Genomic DNA, 25,088 nt, shown 5'->3' on the forward strand with positions numbered 1-25,088 from the left:
TGGCTTGGCAGGGTTCAAGATGATACGCACTGGTTCAGCACTCAGCATGTGCCCCACTTCATTTGCATGGGTGGACCACAGCTGTGGAGGTACTCGTGCCAACAGTTCCTCTTGCAAGTAGGAAGTGTCAGGTTCAGAGTACTCCTGGGTTAGCAAAGCCACAAGCTCAGTTTCCCTATGTTCTGGTACCTCAAGGTAAACACCATCTGGGCTACAATAAATCACGCATCCCAGTTTACACAACAAATCCTTACCAAGAAGGTTGACAGGTGCACAGGGGCTAAGAAGAAAGGCATGATTTTCAGACAAAGGGCCAATAGAGATGGAGACAGGTTCAGAGACGGGATGTGGGATAGGTTGTCCGCCTATACCGACAGCATTTATAGTTTCAGGAGAATAAGGTAGAAAAGGAAACTCAGCAGCCTTTAGCGTGGAGCGGGATGCTCCGGTGTCGACAAGACAGGAGACAGGTTTACCAGAAATAAGGCATTCAACAAACGGACCAGATTGGTCAGTAGCAAGCAAAGGAGCGATGATGTCACTGTCCCTCAGGCTGTCCTATTCAACACTGGGAAAATTGACAGGAAGTGGAGGTGGGGGCAGGGACTGGGGTCTGGGTCCTTGGCCGGGGCGCTTGGGGCATTCTGATTTCCAATGTCCTTCTTGCTTGCAATAATGACATTGGTTCCCATAGCCTGGGTTTTGTGGGCTCAAGGATCTATCTCTTCCCCTGAATCTACCCGGGCCTCCCCTTCCCCGTCCTCGTCCCCTTCCTCTACCTGGACCCTGCAACTGAGAAATCTGTAAGGCCATTAACTTAAACTCGGCATTGTCTTTAGACCGTTCCAATTTGTTATGAAAATGGTTAGCCGCAGCAAGGACTTCAGTCAAATCTTTAGTTTCCCAGCCAATAATTACTGTTTGAATTTTCTCAGCAATTTTAGGGTTAAGTCCCTGGATGAATGCTGCCACTATTGCTTGTTTAGCATTTCCGACTGGGTTATCCATTCCTGAGTATCGTTCAAATGCCTGTTTGAGGCGTTCCAAATAGTCACTGGGGTGTTCATTTTTGTTTTGTTTACAGGTATTTATTTTGGTCCAGTCTGCCTTTTTTGGGCAAATTGTGAGAACTGCCTGAACCAAAGCATTTCTCTTGTCAATAAAGTCTTGGCCAATCCCTGGGTTTTGATCTGGCCAAGTACAGGCAGCATACAGACGTAGCATAGTTTCCTTGGGCAAAATCGATCGCATGAGCTGATTAATGTCAGCCCATGTTGGATTATAACAATTTATAACAGTCTGCAATTCTTCCTGAAATTTTTCTGGGTCTTCCCTGATTTTGGGGAATTTTTGAGTTAAATTGTAGAGATCACCTGGAGTCCAGGGTGCATGCACGGTTACTATATTTTGTCCATCGGTGCCAATGCCTGGCATTTGTCTTAGGGGGTAAACTTGTGCAGCTCGGGATCTAAGATTGATGGGAGATCTTTCCATGCCTATTCCCATTCTTCTAAATACACCTGTGGTGGGTTGTGACCCAGGAGTAAATTGCCACACTGGTGATGATTGAGTGGCAGATATGGTGGATGAGTCCAGACTATTAAGCTCCGTGGATGGATTTACTGAAGGAGCTTCAGCTAATGAGTTACTAGCCTGGGCTGCAGCCTGATGTTGAACCGGTTGTTGCTGATGTGGGAGTCCCAGGAGAGCAGGGTTCGAACAAAGGTCAAGGATATCCTCTGCTGGCTCCGGTGGTGGGGGCGCCCCGGGCAATGCTGGATACATCGGAGCGGTGGCCGGCGTGTAATTTGGGGGAGCAGCCAATTTCTCCCGAACAGCTTGTAACTGCTGTTTTAATTTTTCTTGAGAGTCTTTTAGGCTCCTAGTTTGAGATTCTGTCCGCCTTTTGGACATTTCATCATACCAATAAAAGAACGCGTCCCACTGGTTTTGTGGTGTTTTGGATCCACGGGACTCTAAAGCCCCTCTTAAGTGCACTATTTTATCCTGATCAAATGTTCCTTCTTGTGGAAAATGCTTCACAGGATCATCCCTAGTATACCAGTTCCACTTATCCAGGTACTTGCAAGCCTCGGGAGAATAGTGTGTGTACATAAAGTACGCCGGAGTCCCCTTAGGGGGGACGGGAACTTGTTTAGACTGACTCGTTCCCATTTTCAGTCACACAGGGAGACGTAGGAGAGGCTTATTTAGGATGTCCGGGCCGCTCAGTGCCTTGCCCCGCAGTTTTTCACTGCCCAGACAAAAGGCTTCTGACCCGACACCGGCTCATAAAATGGAAATGGGAATGGGAAACACAAGAGGAATCCTTTCACTCCTGCTCTCGGCAGAAGCTACTGGGACAAGGGGTTTGGAAAAGACAAAATCACTCAGACGCCCTGTCCACTGGGTCACGAGGTTTCAGCTGGGCCCCCTTGCTTTCGACGCTACCTTTTTTAGGCAGAATCGGGGCGGCTAGACCCAGCCTTAGTCCCAGACCTGGTCAGTGGCTCATTTTTCTAAATGCACACACACACATTTATTCAATCACTGGGAAGCCCTGTCCACTGGGTCACGAGGTTCCAGTTGGGCCCCCTTGCTTTCAAAACTGCCCTGTCAGGCAGAATTGGGGCGGCTGAACCCAACCGTAGTCTCAGACCTGGTCAGTGGCTCATATTTCTAAATACACACACATGCACATTCATTCAGTCAGCCAGACCTCCTCCCCCACACCGCCTTAGTTAATTAACGACAAGCCCGATGTGCTGTAGGATGAAGGTGCTTCATACAGTTTCTCCCTAAATAAAACGTACGTTACCAGACACAAAATGGGATCCTTTACCAGACAGAAAATTTTAGCCGGCAGTAAGGTTCAGACTGACCTGGTTTAACAAGGTTCAGATCCAGTTACCACGGCCAAGTTGGGAGCCTACAGGCAGTCCTCCTCCGAAACCCCAATAGAGATTTTGAATTAGGTCTCTTACCTCTCAAGTTTGGCGCCTCGGGGTTCGGGGGGGGCAGTCTGCGGTCCTCCTTTCTCAGCCTGTGTTCTGGATCCGAGTCACGGCACCAGGAATTGTCGTGGAAACACACGCAGCATATTTTTGGGTCAGGTCAGCAGAAGCTTTTATTTAAAAGAAACTACAGCTGTAGGGGGGATTCTAAAGTGACATGGATTTTCCAAGCACTTGGAAGGGGTCCCCCCCAAAAGCAAAATCAGGAGGCTTATATACTTTTTAACAGTTGCTTACAACTCACGTGATCATATAGTGAAATTAGTATGAAAAGCGGCTATAATGTTATTTTATTATTTCTTTGTTGTAATCAGGATGGGAACTAATGGGGGAGGCGAGGTTAGTTCACAAACCTCCTTTTTGCACCTGCAAATCAGAGTTGTACATACTTTTTGTTATCTTCAAGGCCGCGGTGAGCGAAGCAGTTGCAGAGGAGTTACAAAGAACAAACACTTTCTCTTATCTGTTCTACTATACAGAGCCAGCAATTCTCCACAAAGCGGTTATGTCATCTTATAACTAAAATAGTCAAAGTTTAAGGCATATATTTTTTTTGATTCCACACTACCAAGTCCATTATTAAGGAAACTCAATAGGAGCATCAGTCTGTACTGATCTTGTCATCTTCTGATGGCATTGCATGTTTTGGGGATTACCAAAACACAAATAGTAGAATCCAGTAGGAACAATTCCTTTGAATTGGGGAAACTCTAGTATTTTTATACAGTCTTTTTCATAACAGAGATTTCAGTCTTGCTGAGAACACTGCAATGAATTTATTGGATTCATAAACCCAAATAGTTTGGGTTCTTGTTTGGTTTAAGGGCAAACTTTTGTGTTGCCTCTTTTCTACTCAATCACCACAAGCCAATCATTATTTTGCATTGTTTTGGTTTTGTATGAAAGACTGTAAGGGCGCTGAACATCTTTTGTGAAGTGTTGACTGTCCTCAGGTTTCGTAACGAGAATTAGGGGTTCTGTATTTCAATAGCATTTCTTAATGACTTCATATTTATCTTTGTCCTAGGTGATGCAGATGTATCTCCCATTCTGTGGAATTGCCATATCTAATGCCCAGCTATTTGCTGCTTCAAGAAAGGAATATGACAGAAGCAGAGTAAGTAGAAAGCAACACCTTGGACAGCTATGAAACGCTGTCACATCTTTTTCCCTCTCAAATTCTAGCTATGCATAAATATTTGCAAAACAGGCTGTTTTAATGAAACAAACATGTTATATTTCAAAATAATCCAAACACTTTTACTATAGAAGATACATTTTCTTCAGATATTAAGTTTAGAAAGGAATAACTAAATATGCTGTTGTTGAAAACTATTATTTCCTGTTGTCAGTTTCATGTTGTTATTTTGTTGATATGGGTGTGTTTACAACATGAAAGAATTACATTTCCATGAATTCAAAACTTTTTTAAATCTCCAAAATATCAAACATCTAGCATCTAGGATTTATAAAAAACCTACAAAATAAGGTTGATACGTATCTATGAAAATGGGTATTCGCAAGTACCCGAGTACTTATTATAGTTTATCTAGAGGAATGCATAACTCATGTTTGTAGCTGCCATTGAAGAGTTAATACAAGTTATTCCAGAGACTTAAAACTGTAACTTTTAATTCTCCCCATCCTATAGCCTGTACATTTTCTTAAATAAAACTCACCATCCTATAGCCTGTACATTTTCTTAAATAAAAATTGCTATGGAAATGCTCTAGAGAGTTCACATTTATTGCATTGGTACTATGTTTTGCTTTGATTTTTTAATCTGCCTTTTTGTGAAGGTGGATCTTTGTTACCTTGGATCAGATCATCCTTTGACTTTAGTGAGGCCAAAATTTTACACCATGTATTCTCCAACTACACTTGCTTTGTAGAAGTCATAATGAATAGGTCTCATAAACTTCTAAAAATTGCCTTAACCGGGGGCTTCGTGTGATCTGGACCTTTGGATCCAACCCAATAGGCCAGAAATTTGGTGCTGGCACCAGCACCAGCAGGGATTAAAGCTGCTGCCGCTCACTCTACTACAAGAGGTTGGTAATCTTGTCCACAAGAAGCCCTGTGGGCCAGATCCAGCCTGTGGGGTCAAATGAGTCTGATACCCTTGCTATATGTTGTAACATAATTTTAAGATTTGTTACCTCATTATTGGCCATGATTTGAAAACTTGTGTTTTGTGTCCCAGTTGAAACATTAGGAATCTCCCCTTCCCCACAGTTTTGAGCTCTAGTCTATAATTTGGAGGGTTATGAGCAGGGATCTGGGTTTTCCATTTCTTATAGAAAAACGGAAAAAAAATGCAGATTATCCCTTTTACCCAAGAAAAATGCAGATTTTTCATTTTAATGGAGAAACACATGGATTTTGCAGTTTTGAAAAGAGCTTTTTACAGGCTGGCAGAGTTTATGTATATGCACATGGCGACCAGGTAGCCTGGGGAGAAGCTCTCGCAGGTAAGTCTGGTGAGGGAGGAGCGGGCATTGAGGCCCCCATAGGGAGTATGGGGAGGGAGGGAGTGAGTTGCACAGGGTTGGGGCTGCTGCCCAGCTGGACAGTATGTGAGGCTTGGGGTCTGGGGCCAGAATGCACGGCCATAGGGCCCCAGTGAGAAGCAGAACCGGGCTATGGACAGCTCATTAGTGGGGGGTGAGAGAGGGACAGCTGGCTGCCTGCCACTTTGTGAACTCCCGGGCGGGGCAGGGGGACCCATGTCCCCCAGATCTCTGCATGGGGCAAGTGCAGGGGTGGGCTGCCTGCTGTACGCCCAGGATCTCCACCCTGCTGCCCCCCCCAGAGCCTCTGCGGCCCAGCAGGTGGGACCTGGTGCAGCAGGGCAGAGTGGGGCCAGGTGGAGAACCTCCTTGCCTCTGCAAGCCTCATGTTGCCCTGGCAAGGCATCCCCTGCCTGCCCAGCAACAGCAGGGGCAGCAGTGTAGGGTTGTTCCCCTCGCTGCTGCAGGGCGGGCAGGGGGCACGGTGCTAGGGCAGCGTGGAGCTTGCAGTGGCAAGCGGCTTCCCCGCCCAGCCCCACTCTGCCCTGTTGCACCAGGTCCTGCTTACTGGGCTGGAGAGGCTATGGGGGAAGGCAGCAGGGTGGGGAGCATGAGCCCACAGTGGGCAGCCCACCCCCACATCCATCCCCACCCCGTGCACAGATGTGGGGGACACAGGTCCCCCCTGCTCCCCGGAAGTGCATGAAGCAGTGGGGAGCCACCCTCCTTCCTGAGCCCCTCAGCAGGCAGCCTGCACTCCCCACCATGGGCTCCGCTCAGGCTGTGCGGCCTCCAAAGTTGGGAGGGAACCAGGTTCTGTGCTCTGCTCCTCGCTCAGGTTGCAGCAGCCACCACATCTCATGGGCAGCAGGTGGGGCTCAGGTACTGCTGTGGGGAACAGGGGGCTGCGGACCTGGGTCCCTGGTCCCATAGCTCTGGCAGCTGGGGGCCTCCTCTGGCAGGCCTGGGGGAGTAGGGGGCTGTGGGTTGGGGACAAGGGGAACCATCAGGGTTGGGGGGCTGTAAGAGGTGGGAGTGAGGGGCATCAGGGCCAGGAGGTTGTGGGAGGGAAGTGAGGGGCACCATCAAGGCCAGGGGCTTGGGGGTAGAGAGCAGTGTTCCCTCTAAGGAGTAGCGGTCTGTGAGCGCGCTGCTTCGGTCCATGAGCGTGCTGCTTCGGAGCTGGTGGAGCCCATGGAGCAGTTCCCCCCATGCTTGCCCATGCACACAGTGGCGGGAGCCGCCCTCTCCGCATCCCCGTGCCCCACAAATGAATTGCTCACGGCTCCATCCCATGCCCCACACTGGCTGGGCAGCGCCTGTTAGCACCCCTTCGCTTCAACACCCAGGGCAATCGTCCTGCTTGCCCCCACCTTGCTACGGCATGGTGTCTTCCCTCTCCCCTCCTCCCCCTATTATGGGGTAAAGTGCCAAAGAGAATCTATGATGTGAGGAACAGACAATGATTTTGAAGAGAAGTATTTTTAGTCAAAACTAAAAATATAACCAACAGTCAAACGTTTATCTGTTCCATTTAGCGGTCTGTTAGGGCTTCTGTTTCCCTAACAGCTTGCTGCAGAGCTCAATATTTTTTCCATTAGTAGCTAGTGAGCAGTGCTCCGTGGGCTCCTCCGGCTCCGGGGAACTGCTCCACTCTCCAGCCCTAACACCATGTGCCTCCTCGCTCCCCGAGGCAGTGCGGGGGTGTGGAGCAGTCCCCAGGAGCTGGTGGAGCCTGTGCCAGACTCCAGCCCCTGCCCCCGTCCCTGTCTCAGGGAGGAGCTGCTGCCTGCCCTGCATTGAGGAGCTTACCTAAGTGTCCCACGCCAGCCCTGGTGCCTCTGCTGTGCTCCGTGCCTGGCTCTTCTGTGAGCGAGTGCGCGGCAGGCAAAAGTTCGTTCATGGCAAGACTTTTAATTGTGCGCAGCTGCGCATGCGCGCAACTTAGAGGGAATACTGGTAGAGAGTGAGGTGCTTGGACCGGCGTTCTGAGAGCAAAGGGGGCAAGGGGAGCTCCGAATGTCCATGATAAACACAAAATCAAATACCAAAATTTATGGGTATTTAGAATTTATTTTATTATAGTGATGGAGGCACTGGTAGGCTTCCAAATTGCTTTAAAATTGTAAATATATCAATAAAACACTGTGTTCAATTGATCTCTCTCTCTCTCTCTCTCTCTCTATTAATTGTGCAAAAACACGGATTTTGCAGGTTTTAATCATAGAATTTGGAATTTTTAAACAGAGAAAACAAAGATCCCTTGTTATTATATTTAAAATGTTGATAGATTGCTTTTATTACCTATTTCTTTCTTCAAGGCATTCCATTCCATTGGATACCCCATTTAAATTGGGTGAAATTTGAGGGCTGTTTTTTTGTTTTGCTTCCAGCTCAAGCTGTATGTGCTATTTAAAGAAAAGTTTGCCTAACAAAACATTTCATAGACATTCAAACAAGCTAGTTCTGATATCATCCCTATTGTCAAATTGACTGTTTTGTTATTTTTTTTATATGGGAAGTAATTCAATTTGTCTTGCAAATATAGACCTCTTTAATTTGATTTGGCAAGACAGAGCAGCCTCTAAATCAGCTAACACAGAGACATGTGAATGATTTGAACTGTAACCTATGAAAATCAAGATTTTCTCCTTTTAGACCTCACTTTCTCATTAGCAGGGTTCTGACAGCTAAGATTTTTTAAGTTTAGTAATATGGATACACTTTACACACACACACCCACACACTCTGAAATTGGTAAATGATCAATTTTAGCAAAATTGGTATAAAGGTACTTGGATTTGAAAGATCTTAAAATAATTCATGCAACTTTTAAACCTCATAATGAAGAAAATAGGCACAAACCTGATGGGGTAAAATATCTTCAGAGGGTATAAATTAGCACATTGTATCCTCAAGGGAGCTGTTCCAATTTATGCAAGCTGAGCATCTAGCCTGATGGGATTTTTATCTTTCAGGGAACCTTCAGATATCCCCTTAGCCTCAGGGTACACGTGGAATTGTTTTATTTGTCTGATGTCTTATACCTGTTTTTGATTTGGAAAAAAGTGTTCACATTGTATTTATCAACATTAAATTTTAGTTAAATTTAGGGTCAGTCAGATAAAATTGTTTTAATACTTTTTCTCTCTAACTCTGAAAATGTAATATATATTTTAAAATAAATGAAAAAAGCCAGAGAGCCAGTATTACTGTTTTAAGGTCATCATCCGATATTAGAAAGCAAACCTCAGTCAAGTGAAACTAAACCAAACTTTAGCATCTGTGCACTTTTTATTAAAAAGTTTTCCATACTGCCTTGAAGGACCTTGAAATCTGAACATTCTTGTGAAACCTTAAGATGATCTCCCTTTGGAGTCCATCCAATATCCATTGAAATAAAAGGAAAAATTCCCATTGGCTTAATTGAAGTTGGATTGTACCATTGAGGCAAAATGAGTAGTTCTTACTCATCCCTTCCATAGGGAAAAATTCCATTAAGTCAGCTGACACAGAAGTCGGTGAGAATTTTGTTTAAATGAAGACTTAGGAATTACTCTTGATTTACTTTATTGTAACTGAGATCAGCAAGCTTGCATATCTTTACAAATAAATAGATAAATATTTCTATAACAAAAAATATATACATACATCTTATGCAGGCTTTGCTGGAGGTGGTTAATGATCTCTTTGAAGAACAGACAGACTTAGAGAAAATTGTCAAGAAAATCATGCACCGGGCCCAGACTCTGTTGAAGTGTGAACGCTGCTCAGTGTTACTTCTGGAGGACATTGAATCACCAGTAAGTGGTCCTTCAAATGTTATTAAAGGTCTAATACATAAGTCATGTAATGTATCTTTGTATTGACCTGAAACTGTTGCATATAACATGTAAGTACTTCGCAGAGAATTATTTTTAATATAGAGGGTGCATCCAGGCAAGTGTGGACATGCATCATGTGGCACCACCTACCCACCTGTGGCTCTGCACACCACACATGCTGCACATGCAGGCATTTCCCACACTGCTAATTTGCAGTGCAGAGTGGGTTTTTGTTCCCAGGGTTAAAAAAACCCATGCCTAAAATAAGTGGGGTGGCGCACATGGTGGCAGCACACACCGCCCAAAGCTGGAGCTGGCCGATTGGAGCCACACTTCAGCTGCCATCCAAGCTCCTCTCTGCAGGAGTGCCAGGGCTGCAGCTTCTGGAGGCCCCCATGACCCCAGTTTAAGCTGCTGGGGGCCAGCACAGTTACTGGCCCCAGCCTTTCCTGCCCCACCCACGGCACAGGTGTTCCCCAGGGACAAATAGCAGCAGCATACATTGTGTCACTGCTGTTTGTCCCTGGGGAAACACACGTTTCCGCTTGTGGGGACATGCCCATAGTTCCTACTTGAAGTGATATGCACTTTATTTTTTTATTGATATTTCTTTCAAAGTGTCTTCTGGTCACCTGATGGCACAAACTGAACTCATGAGTTCCTGATGGAATTGGTGATACAGAAAATGATCCACCTTAAGTTGTATGGTCCTCTTGCCTGTGTGAATGAAACAGGGTTTATAGAGCAGCTAGGGGATCATGTAACTGTGAAGGAAAGCGCTACTTTTCAGTGCCTATTAAAAAAAAAGGAAAAAAGAATTTATATGTATTCTTTTCCCCCACACGGCACTCATATTTTAGGGGGACACTCTTGTTTTTTAGTATCATCTTCCTGAAACTTTCTGCTAAAATGGTAATTTATACATCTTACCCACTGGTAGGTTCTTAAAAACAACTTCATTATATAGAATCAGTTCCAAAGACCCATAACCCAGTTCCTTTATAAGCAGTTTTTAGAATCTAGTTCTTCCTTTATGCAGTGTCAGCAAACAGACACTGAATAACTACATAGGTATTTTTACAGGGGGTTTTTCTTCTGCAACTTTTATTTTTGTTCAAATGTAAGTTCACAGATATATGTCTGAATCTTTATGATTTTTTAATTCAAATATATAACATTTTGGTTCAGTGTGAAAATTACTATTAAACACAAATCTGGTCCCTCCAAAATAACAGCAAATAAATTTGCCAAGGATTTCCAAGCAAACCATTCTGTTCTCTTAATATATACATATGCCTGATTCTCTTTTTGCTTATAGAAAACGGAAATGAGGAGTTATAGTGGTGTAAGTGAAAGGAAAAGTAGAACCAGCACCCTTCAATGCTTAATTAACCAACATGCAGCTAATTGATGGCAGGTGAAATCTGCTGTTAGGGGCTAAATCTGTAATATGCTGAGCTTCCTCAACTGTCTTTGTTGCTTATTTCCTTACAGAATGTGGCCCTTCCTGCACATACTATTGATGGAGGTGTATGTAGGATCTAGTATTTGTATTTTTATGCTCACGCTGTTAATAAGGTTTTTTTAATACTATAGGGAACCATTTAGGAGACTAAAGTAACAAGAGAACTAGTCTTAGTTCCCACATAGTGGAAATATTGTGAAAAGACCAGACTTCTTGTTATTTTGACCAATTAATTGGTCTCTCAGGCAATAGAAAATCCGGTGAAAAATAAAAGACATACGAATACAAATATCTAGTCTGTTTAGCTTTTATGATAGAAGGTAGCTCTGGCATTGCACAGGGAAAGCAATTTTCACCATTATTGGGACACTCCTGTATTTTTTCAGTTGTATGTGAAGCTTAAGTTTATCCATGCAAAAAACCTCTGATCCGTAACAGAGGAAGAAAATATGTTTCTTGACCCAAAAAAGCACTTGAAGGGAAAAGCTTTCTTCCCCTGTGCAATGGGAATTCTCTACTGGCTGTCTCAGATCGGAATTTGACCATGTTGTTCTGCTGGAGTGTTGCAAAGAAACCAAGAGAATCTGTCTTTGCTCTGTGGCACTTCAGTATTGTCATAGGGTGAAATTTGTGCGAGTGATCCCTTCCCTTTTCCTCAGTGGCACCCCTCTCTCACCTCTCATCTCTGCCTGAGTACCTGGGGTTAGCAGAGGCTTTTGCATGGAGAAAAAAGTTCTCTCAACCAAGATACGATAATTAATTTCCAGGTGTTCTGTCCCAGATTTGTAGCAGGGGCATGCTGTAGAGATATTCCATCTTTATTCTCATCTGCCTTCCTCTGTTCTGTCCACAAGGTTCCCTGTGTAATAAAATAGAAGCCCAGTGGAGTTTATCTGTGGTTCAGATACCAAGAAAGGATGATGTAATGGGGGATATTCTGTCCTTCTGACTAGAGAATAATTGCTCTGCAACAAAGCCATGTTAATAATGTAGAAATCCTTATCAAGAATTTGGTTTCTTGCACTATTTCAAACCTGCAGATAGGGCTAGAGGGGACCTCAGAAAGTCATTTAGTCCAACCCTGTGCTCAAGGAAGCATCATCCCTGTCTAAACCAATCCAGACAAGTGTGTTTGTCTGGCCTGCTCCCTAAAACTTCCAAGGATAGAAATTCCACACCCTCTCCAGGTAACCTGTTCCAATGCTTAACCTCACTCATAGTTAGAAATTCTTCCTAATATCCAATCTATGTTTCCTTTGTTGCAACTTAAGACTGTTACTTCTTGTCCTGTTCTCTCTAGTCAAAGTATAGTTCATCATCATCCTCTCGAATAACCACTGTTCCTGTATTTGAAGAGTTATCAAATCTCTTCCTCCAACACACACCTTTCCCAGTTCTTCCAACATTTCCTTGTAAATTCTCTTTTCTTGAATGTCTGATCACTTTGATTGTGCTCTTTTTAATTTATCTATGTCTTTCCTAAAGTGTGGTGCCCAAACTGGACACATGACTCTAGGTGAGGCCTCACCAGTGCTGAATTAAGTGAAAGAATCATTTCCCTTGACTTGCACACTGTATTCCTGTAAATGCAACCCAGTATGCTATTGGGATTTTTGCTGTTTACTCCTGCAGTTTGTGGTCCACAATAACTCCAGACCCTTTCCTGCAGTACTGAAACCCAGCCAGCCATTCCTTAATTTACATTTGATTGTTCTGGCCTAAGTGGTGAACAAAACCTTTGAATGAACATTTGGATGAATCATGTAAATGAATCCTTCTTTAAGGATGTTCACCTTTTTATTTAATTAAGGGAATTGACTGTCTTTATATATAGCTCTTTGAAGTGTTGAGCCTACTCAATCAAATAGTCCCTGGACTGTGCCCTACTTCCAGAAAGAGTAGGATGGTAAAAAACATGTGGTAAGAGAAAATTATCTTTGGACTCACTGGGCATGTCTACACGTGGCTGTATGGCGATGTTGCTACAGCGTCGAGCTTTAGTACTTCCTTTTGGAGTTTGCAAAGTGCTTTGCAAAAAGAGGTTGGTCCCCCTTTGCATAAAATAGAGGTCACTCCATTCAAGTCACTGAATAGACAATGGTATAAGTGAGATTAGATTCTTAGCCATCTTTTTTAGGAAAGATAATAATCTTCCTACCCTACAAACAGAAAAACCCACTGGTGATTCTCTCATAATTTAGACCTGTCCAATGAGCCTAAAACAAATTATCTTTCAGAGTTAGTGGGCACATCTACACGTTGCTGTACAGTGACATAGCGACATGCTACGTCACTACACAGTATGCTATGGCAACATAGAGATGAAGATCTGAGAGCCAGTCTAATTAAAACACCTAGAGTGTCACGTGTATCAGCATTCCCGCACTGAAAAATGACAGCAGGGGTGCTTTAACTAAAGCTTTTTGAACGAGCTTTAGTTAAAGCGCCCCCGCCACCTTTTTTCAGTGCACAGATGCTGATACATATAATGCTGGAATCTGCTAGAGTGCAGTAATTACCACGCCCAAGCAGACTCAATTAATTGAGTCTGCTCTGACACACTGTAATTACAGCACATTGGAGCAGCCTTGCTGCACATGTATAGGCACCCTCAGTGAAGGTACTAGATTTATTGCGCATTAACTAAAGCACATTAACAAATTTGTAGATATGCCCAATGGCAGCCATATGGTGGGTATGTGTAGATATGCCCAATGGCAGCCATATGGTGGTAAATTGATTGTAGGAAAAATATAGCTTCTAAAAGGAATATTAAGAAAATATCAATTATTATAGTTGCTTTTCTGTGATTTACAATGTATATTTTGGAATATGTGAATATTCCAAAATATTTTTGTGTGTGTATTTTACATTGAACATTTAGTCTAAGGTGACTGTAAAAATGTTAAAATGTAAGATGATATATTCCAATATAAAAATTAATATATATTTTTATAACAGGTGGTGAAATTTACAAAATCATTTGAGCTGATGTCTCCAAAATGCAGTGCCGATACTGAGAACAGGTTAGAACTTGTGTCTTCTGTGGTAATGGATTAATGTTTTTGTAGCTGTTTGGTCTGTTCTTTTATATAATATTGGGCATTACTTAATATGAAAAGAGCCTGACCCTGCACTTTTTACTCAGGCAGAACTCCTGTTTCTTTCAAAGGGAGTATTGCTTGAATAAAACTCCACATTCACTTACTACCTTTATGTAAATGTAAACTGCAGAGGAAGCAAGAAAGATCTGATGTCCTATTATTGCTCATGAAGAATACTACGCTATTTACAATTATACACATTTTGCTTTGCTTGGTAAGTATAAAAATAGAAATGTAATTTTTGTATATAGTCATAGTATTTTTTCAGATTTGTGTTAATTCATGGGGCATAAAATATTTCTTTGCAATACTGCCACAGATTTGGCTGTCAGACTGTCCAGTGGGTTTTGATTCTCTATCCGTTTTCAAAGGGGGACCAACCTCTGGAAATGGGGACTAGTCAAATGTTAAATTAGTATGCTTGGATGAACTAAGTGAGAGTTCATCCAAACTTATACAAGTTAAATTAGTATGCTTGGATGAACTAAGTGAGAGTTCATCCAAACTTATACAAGTTTTTTAAACATAACTACATTTCTAAAATTATCAAGATAGAGAATTGCCTGTAAATCTGACCTTGATAAAATAATAGATTGGAAACAGTAGTGCAAACAGATTTTTCTTGTTATTGGTCTGCTTTCCTAGGAACCAGTCCTGCAGTGGTCCTTGTGAATGGTATATAGTCATCTAAAGGTACCCAGATACTAAATTAATGAAAATACAGGGGTGGTGCTGAAAGATTCTTCCTTGACGTTATAGCTCTGCTTGAAAACTAAACCTTTCCTATAAATTACAAGGGAAAGAATAAACAAGCAGCTTATTCTGATTTTGAAATTAAAATGATGCACATAAAATGCAAATGTTAAACCTAAACTTCAGTCATCTGTCAGACAGGCAGAGAATTTTGTAATTTACCAGCTTTAACTGTGACCTTTTAAACCAGCCTTTAAAGTATGCAGTAAACAAAAATCTACATTTCTTAAAGCTGTACTTCATCACTTTCAAAAATGTAAGGAGAGCTACCATAGCTAATTACTATGGTGATTAAATGCATTATAGGTTATACCATTTAAATAATATTTAAATCTTTGTATCTGTAGATCTCAAAGCACTTTGCAAAGGTAGGTAGCAGAGGGAGAACCTAAGGAGCAGGGACTTGTCCAAGTAAGACAAAAATAGGCAGAAGCAAAGCCAGGAAAAGAATCCAGGTCTCCCAAATTCCACTTTTGTGCCCTGTCTCCCAACCAAGAGAAGTGGGACAGGTGAGGTAAGGAGTAAAAGGGAAATGACTGGTAAGAATCTAGGTAAAATTGAGGTTATTAAAGTATAAACTTTTGACCTGCTAGTGCATATTGGAATTGCAAATCATTACTTTTGATTAGGAAACGCATTATACCAGTTTGTTTGGGTTTTTTTCCTGAGAGAATTAACTGGGAAGGAGACCTTATTTGTCAAGGCATATAGTACCGGGAAATGTGGGACAAGGTTTCTGTTTGTGGTAGTGCCACAAAATTACAGTTCAGACAGGCAGAGCATTTAGAAGGCCCTTGTCCATTCCACATTTGTGTATAAAGGTAATCCTGTGCTCACAGAAGGAAGGTGTTCCACTCCTGTGGCATTCTGTCTCATGTCCCAAGGAATTTTCCCCAGAAGAAAAAAGGCAGGTCAAGGGATATCCTCAAAATTATTTTGTGTTTTTATTGGTACATATAAAACAGATAAGATTTTACTTCAAAGATTTGATGTAAATTCCTAGAATTTCTGTTGAAAAATTACCAAACCAGAAAAATTGTCATATGGCCTAGCCAAGATGGGTTTCATTTTAATCTTATTAGATATGTGAATACTTCCATGCCTGTACTGTATCAGATTTTTCGATAGGCAAAATGGTGTATATATATATATATATATATATATATATATATATATATATCTGGTCCTTTATCTTTGGTATGAAGAACAATGTTGCTTTTCTTTCATCTCACCTCCTTGGAGAGCCCAGTTGGGTATACAAAGGTTGCTTTTAGACTAGCACTCAGTCTATTGCATTTTGATCTGCACAGTAATCCTAGTGCATGCATTAGTCTAGCTATTTGAACTACAATAAGAAAATAAAGGTTAGCCAGGATACAAAACAATGCCTGAAGCATTTGACATTTGAAAATTATTTCCAATGACTTTTGTCCTTTTCAGACTAGATTCTACAGACCATATTCGTGGTGAATTAAAATCACTGGATATTTCAGCTGAATAAAAGCTGCAAGAACAGGTCCTTCATTATGACCCCAGTGAGGATCAGTACCATTTCTTTGAAGCTGTAGTAGGAAGCCGAGCAGAATGTAGGCTGAGGACAGGTCTAGTTAGAAGCTCTAACTGAAAGACAAAGCAAGGGGTGTGAGGAGGGAGAAGAAGAGGAGAAAACTCTTGGGATAATTCAGCTTTACAAATTCTGATAAATGTGCTTTCTAAGTTTTAAAAGAAATTGACATTTGATTTATTTCTTTGCCTAAATAATCATAACAATAGATTCATACTCATTTTGAAAAATTATAACTTGTGTTTTAAGAATGAAGTATCAGACCTTTCTTAATATACTCCCTTTTCACAAAACTATCATACCAGTATTTTCTTTCATTCGTGATTCTCTAATTATATCTGAAAAGTCCTGAGGACTCAATCCTCATCTTTGGTATGTAATATTTGGTGCAACTGGGGTGAGAGGACAGTGACTTCTGATATGTCTAATCTAGCTTGGATATAAAAAGCAGAGAAAATGCAGTAGCATAGTCTAGTTGCTTGTGTAAATAATCAGGATCTCAGATAAGCTTGAATGGTATGTACTGGAGTCTTTGAGGCAGCCATTTTGTTTCACTGATATCAAAGCTAGCTAGATTAAAGCACCTTGTGCATTCCCTTACATGCTGCAGTCACACTTCTAAGTGCAGTATAAATGTTTTAAGGCATTCTTGTGCTCCTTTGATCCTAAGCGCTGAAATGGCTTGTGGTATGTTTTTGCACAGGCTAAAGGTTGCTATGAGTTATGTTGGCTGTAACAGTCCTATAATGCACCATGAGCTTGCAACAGTAGCTTGTTCTCATCCTTGTCCCTGGCAGTTCCTATGTCTGTCCCTCCATAGTAAGTGTGGGTTAAAACTAACAACCAATCCAGTTTTGTTGTCAAGGATTTCAGGGTGGATTGGTGGTCATACTTTTCTAGGGTACCTACCTAGTGGTTTGTGCTGCTGAAGCTGAGGATTGAGTCATAGAATCATAGAAAGCTAGGTTTGGAAGGAACCTCATGAAGTCACCTGCTCAAAGCAGGACCATCCCCAACTAGATCATCCCAGCCAAGGCTTTGTCTAGCCAGGTTTTGAAAACACCCAAGGATGGAGCTTCCACAACCTCTCTGGGTAACCTGTTCCAGTGTTTTACTACCCTCCTAGTGAGAAAATTATTCCTAATATCTAAGCTAAACTTCCCTTGCTGCAATTTTGAGACCATTGCTTCTTGTTCTGTCATCTGCCACCGCTGAGAACAGTTTAGCTCCATCTTCTTTCGAACCGCCCCCCCACCTTTCAGGTAGTTGGAGGCTGCTATTAAATCCCCTCTGTCTCCTCTTCTCTAGACTAAATAAGCCCAGTTCCCTCAGCCTATCCTCTTAAGTCATGTCCCCCAGCCCCCTCACCATTTTTGTTGCCCTCTGCTGGATTCTTTCTAATTTGTCCACAGTGTTTCTGTAGTGGAGGGCTCAGAACTGAACTCCAGATGTGGCCTCACCAGTGCAGAACAGAGGAGAATAATCACTTCCCTTGACCTACTGGCAATACAGCTACCAGTGCAGCCCAATATGCCATTAGCCTTCTTGGCAACAAGGGCACACTGCTGGCTTATATTCAGTTTATTGTCCACTGTAACCCCCAGGTCCTTATCTGCAGAGTTGCTGCCCAGCCTGTACTGGTGCAGGGGATTGTTCCATTCTAAGTACAGGACTTTGTACTTGTCCTTGTTGAACTTCATGAGATTCCTTTTGGCCCAGTCCTCCAATTTGACTAGGTCACTCTGAATCCTAGCCCTACACTCCAGCATATCTACTACTCCCCCCATGAATTTAAATTAATTTCAGAACTGAATACAAAAGTGTCGTCTTTCTGAAATCTGAGTACATCTCTCCAGAGGGTATTTGTAAAATATTGGTTCATGATGTAGATTATATGCTGTAACATACTTCTAAAACTTCATCCTGAATGATGTCTAGTTTTTTAAACTTAAATTTATTTGCCACTTCAAATGCTTGACACATAATCTAGTACTGATTTAATCAGTTTCTCATATAATAATAATATCATCCAGATTCGTATCTTCACTATATGTCTTGCATCTCTACCAGTTCTATGGTTATTCTTTTTCTTGGGGTTTTTTTTTTTTTAAGATACAACCAATGGCTCTGCATCTGTAATTACAATCTTGCCCTTCAGAGGTTTTTTCTTTCAAACTGTTATGCCCCCAGAAATAAATCTTAAATTGTTAAACTGAATGTTTCACTTATCTCCAACATGTTAAATTTCAGTTAGGTTTCTGTCAAACCAGCTACTTCATAATTTATTTTGTTATATTCACTCAAAAATGCTGACACAAAAGGAAGTCATCAAACTTCCCCTTTCTTTCCTCCCCACCATTCATTGGGCAGATCATTGTTATTTATGCTTTTACTGATTTTTTTTTTTTAAAGAATATTAGGATTTCTTTTAAATAGACAACTTCCTTGAATTAGTCTGTAGAAACTAGCGCAGCCAAATAAAATCAATCCTTCTGCATTGACTGAAGCATTCAGGTGTTCTAATACTTTGCATTCTTCTTTTTCATTCATTCATCTGCACTGTCGTGAAGCTGCTAATCACCATGAAAGCTAGACTATACTTATTTATTTATGGTAAAAAAATGCTTCTTAATGTTTTTAAATTAATCCATTGCTGTTTCAAAACTAGGACTTACATGCTCATACAAATAACTGTACATTGCTAAGTATGCATTGCCACTACTCCCAGGCTAAGGGCAGACATTACGCATAAACCGGTTTAAGTGATCAGAAACTTGTTTAAACGGATAACAGAACAGATGTTCAGTGCACATAAACCAGTTTGAGAACGGCTGAAATTGGTTTGAGATAAACCTGGTTGAATGTAGTATCAGACTTAACTGATTTGGCTCAAACCAGTTTATGCAATGTCTGTCCCAGACCCCTTGCTGGTTTAAATTAAATTAGACTCCCCCAGCATCCCAGCATGCTCACTGGGCTGGGCAGGCTCTCTGCTCCACAGCAGGGGTGGCCCCTCCCCTCTGCTCCGTGGCTGCAGCCCCAGCAGTCTCTGCAGGCATCTGCCTGGCTTCTGCTCCCTACCTGCCCTCCCCACTCTCTGCTAAGAAGGCATTCCCCTGTCCCTCACAGACACTTCTGCATTAGCTAGGAGACCACATGCTGGCTACCTTCAAGTTGTGACACACGGGACAAAGGCAGAATCAACAGATAACTGGTAATGTCCCTCTGTTGTTTTCTTAATGGGCTGATAAACATTGAGTTAGGGGTGATAAACATTCCCTGCTGGGTTGTTGGAAGGGAAGGGAAAGGAGGGCTGCTCTAGCATCCCCCTCCCCCCCACCCCCTGCTTCTAGCCTTAGCCACTGCAGGCATATGCCTGCATTTCTGGGATGTCTGTCTGGTTACAAAACTGATTTAGCCTGATTTGCAGGTTAGATTAACCTGCAAAGATTGAATCAATTTAGGCTCAGGCTTTTTGAATGTCTGTCCCTAGCCCCAGTGAGTCAGTGGGAATTTTACTATTGACTGATGACAAATAGGATAATGACCTTACGGCTTTTGCAGTCATCCGGATGTTTGTATATACAAAGTTGATAAATTGAAACCATAATGCTAAATTCTTATGTTCCCTTCTTGCCAGTTTTGCAGGCATATTAGCAATGGCAGAGGTTCAACCACAAAAACAAGAGTATCATTTCCCTAATTCACTCTTACTGGTCAAACACTTTCATTTATTGAAAGGACTATGTTTTCTTACATCACAACAGAGTTCAAGGCTGCAGGCTAAAATTAAGAAGTGTGGCTTTCCACATGATTTAATATTTTTGCAGTTTTTGCCAATGCAAACTGCAAAAAATGTCTGTTGAATTATTAAAAAGTTTGAACTAAAAATGCTGAAAAAGAAGTTACTGTAAGCAGTTTCCTTTTATTTTTCAACCAAGAAATCTGCAAATGGTACATTTTTTAGTTACTCGATAACATTTTCATTTACAGTTTTCTGGTTTTAGGAGTCACAGTCCCACACAAAAAATAGAAAAGAATTCCACTCTAGATTCAGGTATATTTAGAATTCTTTATTGAGCATCATTTTTATTTAATCATAATGACCTAATACCGTCCGCTTAGGAATGACATTGAAAGAAGAATAGGAAAACATGAGTTCTTGTAAGTGTAAAACTTACAGAAATACAGTTATTGTAAAGCTGTAGCACCCAAACAACAATAATTCTGATACCATAAATAAGATATTATGAAAATAATCTATTCTGCCTTTATACGTCAGTTATATTGGTACTGATGCCATGCAATAATCATACAGGGTAAAGTTTATCTGGGTGTCTGTTTATGCATATTAATCTTGATATGTTTTGATTTGTTTAAAGCTTAACCTTAACTGTAAATTTAATTGTTGTAGAAAGTTGGGGTTTTGGGGTTCTTTTGGGAGGGGGTAACTGCAATACTGTTGTAAATTATTGATATATACTTTCAACTTGAACTCTGTCATAAATAGTGTTTATCTGGGGATTTTATTCTTTAACCAAAATCTTTATAGCATTTTTTTAAACAGTGGGGTAGGTGAGAAATATATCATTACATTGTAAACTGACAATTTACTCTGGAAAACTAGCTATTTAAAATGAAGAATCTTTTTTGACACCTGCTGGAAGCTATTAGTAGTTTCCTGCAGAAATGGTGTTAAACAAATTTCTCCTTTCTCTGAGTTTTGATGAATTTTTAAAATACTAGCTGGAGTGGAATTAACCCAATAATGTTGCATCCTTTCAAAAAATCTTGAGTAATATTTTTCTTTTTGTTGATAGATTAACTTGTGATATACATATTAATGGGGAAAATAAGTTGGCTAACTTGTCTTGCAAAAAACCCTGAGATTTATATTCTTGCTATGTATTCTTCTAAGTCCTTATTTTTACAAAAAAAACCTTGCATTTGATCCCTTTCCAGGGCGTTTTGTGAATTAATAATTTCTGATCATTTAGTTACCTGATCTTGCACTTCCCTATGTCTCATGAGTACCACTTACATGAATAGTCCAGTTGAAGTGAAATCCTGGGCCTAGTGAAGTTAATGTAAGTTTTACCAGTGATTTTCAAAACTGTCATCCAGCAAAAATATTCACGTGAATAAGCTTTTAAGGTATTAATAAAAGGTCTATAGGACATGTCCCATACATGACAGTTTTTTTACAATATAATCAAAACTAATACTTTTGGCGTTGCTGTTTCTCTTTTGGCTGATGGACTTTATCAGCTATTATTAATTTATAAATAATTTTGATGTTAACTTGACTATGCCTGTGAGATACATGGTGGACTTCAAGCAACATTGATTGTATTCTTTTCTCCCTTACTATGCCTTTATGATAGTTTCAAAGACAGTATGGAGAAATCATCATCTTATTCTGACTGGCTAATAAATAATAGCATTGCTGAGCTAGTAGCTTCTACGGGTCTTCCAGTGAACATCAGTGATGCATATCAGGATCCTCGCTTTGATGCTGAAGTAAGAGATTTTTTTAAAAATTTAAATACACTGTCATATTCATGCAGTTAAGAATAATAAATCAGTTTTATCATCAAGTCCAAATGAATATAAAGCACAAGAACATTTGAATTACAGTTTTTCTTTTCAACTTGTTTAATTTGGCCTGTCAACAGCAGCAAGGCTTTAAGTACTTGGGCATTTACTGTATTTACTCACCTGTGACGCACACCTTTTACCCAAAAAGCAGCCATCCAAAAGTGGAGTGTGCATCTTAAATGGGGAAGCAGATTTTTCTTTTCTGTGACAGAAGCAAGCATAGAGACACTGCTGTAAAATGGCTACCAGGCTTCTTCCTCTGGCAGCTTTGGGGAGGGGGGGAGCAGAGTTCACCCTTCAGGGTGAGAGCTACAGTGTTAACCTCTCTTGCAGCCACAACTGCTGCAGTCAGAATACCCTGCGTTCAGCATTCAGCCATGACTGGACAGTCATTCTGCCTTCCCAAAACAAGGTGCATGTTTTTTTCAGGAGCATCTAGTATGTGAAAAATATGGTGCTTCATCTATTATCTCCATTTTTCCTATCTGTATATGATACTTTCCTTTATAAAGTGCTTTGAGATCTCTGAAAGCTAATGATTAGTATTGAAAATTCTATTGATAGCTTTTAATGTTCCCCATTAGCAGAATCATAATAGACAGCTATTATATTATGTCTATTATGTAGACATCATAGCTGGGACTGTAGCGTAACTGGGACTGTACACACTGAATGTAAACAGGATCTTCATTAATATTATCAATAATTATAAATTATCAATACAGCATCAGGCAGTGGTGTACTGGAACACTGTGTGCATGCTGCGTGCTGTTATGTGCATGCTAGTAAAATATGCTGAGAGAGCTCACTGGCAAGTGTTGTAGCCACCGACTTCCTGTTTGGGAGGCAGTGTTCATAGGACTGACACAGCATGTCTTAGGACGGCTCTGCCTGCCACTGTACTGGATTGGTACAGACCTAACCTTAGGCACTCAGGTTCAAAACTGTAATCTTAAAAAAATCACTACTCAACTGCCACCTATGCATAAAGTCCACAGATATTTACCTCCCCAACATTAAAATTCCTCAGCAGTAACATAATCAGAGGTGGGCTAGCAGGACACGGACCCTGGCTTAGAAAGAGTGCTCTCAAGTCCCCTCCACTCTCTTCCTTCCCCGTACTTAGCATTTTTTTAAATCTTGTGGGCATTCTCACATCCCTCTAATGGTCCCCTTTGCTTACAAGTCTATTGCCACCTCCCCCACCATTAATCTTGACTGTTTTCTCCACTCAAAACTTTCCACAATGCCCCAGCTACTCTGTCACTCGCTCACACCCCCACTGCCAAATTTTGCTTTGTAAAATGTCACTAACATAGGTTTTGGCAGCAGAGAGAGTAAGAGAGTTGCCCTTGGGCTAGAGCAGGGAGGTTTGGCACTCTGTAAAGGGGGAGAGAAGAGAGATGCAGTGGTATCTGGAGCAGGCAGAGGGGGCCATTAGGGGGGTGTGAGAGAGTCCAACAGGTATGGGAAAGGCTGGTCCAGAGCACAAATCAGCAGGGGGAGAGGACCATTGGGAGGGCATGTGATTGCTCACCAGGTTTGCCCAGGGCACAGATCTTGCTAGTTACCCTCAGCTGCTGATGTTCCTCAGTTACTAGTTCTTCAGTTGCTCTCAAGTTCTGTTTCCAGGTATGCCCAGAGTGCCCCAGTCTTGATGGTGCTGATCAGCTCAGTGTCTGTCTCCACCTCCCTCCACCAAGGATTCACAGCCCTGAACCCTCTTGCAACAGTTGGCACCTAAACCACTGCTGAGAAGAGTAGCAGAGGCAGGACACAATACCCTTTTTTCTAGTAGTTCACTGATTTGAGCACTTACATAGGATCTGAGTTTAAATGACTCCTCTGCCTGAGAAAATTTAAACTCACAGTTCCCGTCTCTTAAAATATTTCCCCAACCACCAGACGGCGGGGTCTTGTGAGGCTGGTACTCTGGCTCCTCTTCTGAAACTTTTCTATTGTGAAGTAGAAGAGCTTCAACAAGAAGAACTGGGCTTATTTAGTCTGGAGAAGAGATGGCTGAGGGGGAATTTAATAGAAGCCTTCAACTATGCGAAGGGTGGTTTCAAAATGATGGAGCTAGACTGCTGTCAGTGGTAGCAGGTGACAGAACAAGGAGCAACGGTCTCAAGTTGCAGCAAGGGTAGTTTAAGCTGGATATTAGGAAAAACTTTTTCACTAGGAGGGTAATAAAGCACTGGAACAGACTACCCAGAGAGGCTGTGGAATCTCCATCCTTGGAGTTGTTTAAGACCTGGGTAGACAAAGCCTTGGCTGGGATGATTTAGTTGGGGATGGTCCTGCTTTGAGCACGGGGGTGGACTAGATGACCTTCTGAAGTCCCTTCCAACCCTAATTTTCTATGATTCTATGAATCAGGCCCCATGAATTACATGTCCATGTCACATAAAGAATGCTTGGGTTTGTGTCTTCAGTTGTGCTGTAAGTGGATGAGTTACAATACTGTAACCTTGTTTTTCAGTATTTATTCACATGTAGATTTCTGAAATTATATCAATTTTGGAATACCATTTCAAGTATAAGGAATAGCTCTCAAACCAACCCAAAACAGAAAAGAGTATTTTAAAAATGAACTTGCTGAAATAGCTTCTGGAAGAACTTTGCAAGAAGTAATTTATTCAGACTTTCAGAAAATACAATTAAGGCCTGAGCAGTAGCAGCCTTAGGGGAGGGCAAACCAGGCGACCGTCGGGGGCCCCACACTTTCTGAAAATAAAGATTAATTATAGTGAGTATTTGTATTATCAATATTGTATTCAGATACTTTCATTGCAGTTTTATGGATAAGGCAAAGTAAAATTGAAATCGAAAATGTCCGACTTGCTTATAGGTCATCAAAATTAAGCCTCTAAGTAGAAGTGCACCAATACATCAGTCTGATATTGGATCAACACCGATATAAAGAAAATAGTATGTGTTGGAAATTGGCCTGATATGGCCGATAATTTGGCTAATAAATGCATGCACACCTGCAGCACAGCACATAGGTGGTGAGAAGCACAGCCTGGCAGCTTGAAGAGCAGTATCCAGCTGGTAAATCTGTTGTGATGGAAGGGGAGGGGAGACGGAAGGGGTGTGGGAGGGCAGATCAAGGTCCCCCATGGTGTGGAAGGGAGTGGAGCTGGGACAGGGGTTGGGTCAAGTGTTGCCCAGCCAGGGCAGGGCAGGCACAGGATGGAGTCGCAGCTTATCCGGGGGGTGTGGGGATGGGGGCAGGGGCGACTCCCGCTGCTGT

General features: G+C 41.7%; 1 protein-coding gene across 2 annotated transcripts in view; it reads left to right on the top strand.

The window, feature by feature from the left end:
• PDE11A (phosphodiesterase 11A) overlaps positions 1-25,088 on the top strand; it is a 275,983-nt gene that overhangs the window by 128,181 nt on the left and 122,714 nt on the right. For both annotated transcript variants that reach the window (XM_025216276.1, XM_025216277.1), the window contains exons 3-6: positions 4,042-4,131; positions 9,187-9,327; positions 13,775-13,839; positions 21,619-21,754. In XM_025216276.1, the coding sequence (XP_025072061.1) occupies positions 4,042-4,131; positions 9,187-9,327; positions 13,775-13,839; positions 21,619-21,754 (432 nt within the window). The remainder of the gene's footprint in view (positions 1-4,041; positions 4,132-9,186; positions 9,328-13,774; positions 13,840-21,618; positions 21,755-25,088) is intronic.

This window comes from Alligator sinensis, unplaced genomic scaffold (assembly GCF_000455745.1).
Source record: "Alligator sinensis unplaced genomic scaffold, ASM45574v1 scaffold173_2, whole genome shotgun sequence".
NCBI lineage: Eukaryota > Metazoa > Chordata > Crocodylia > Alligatoridae > Alligator > Alligator sinensis.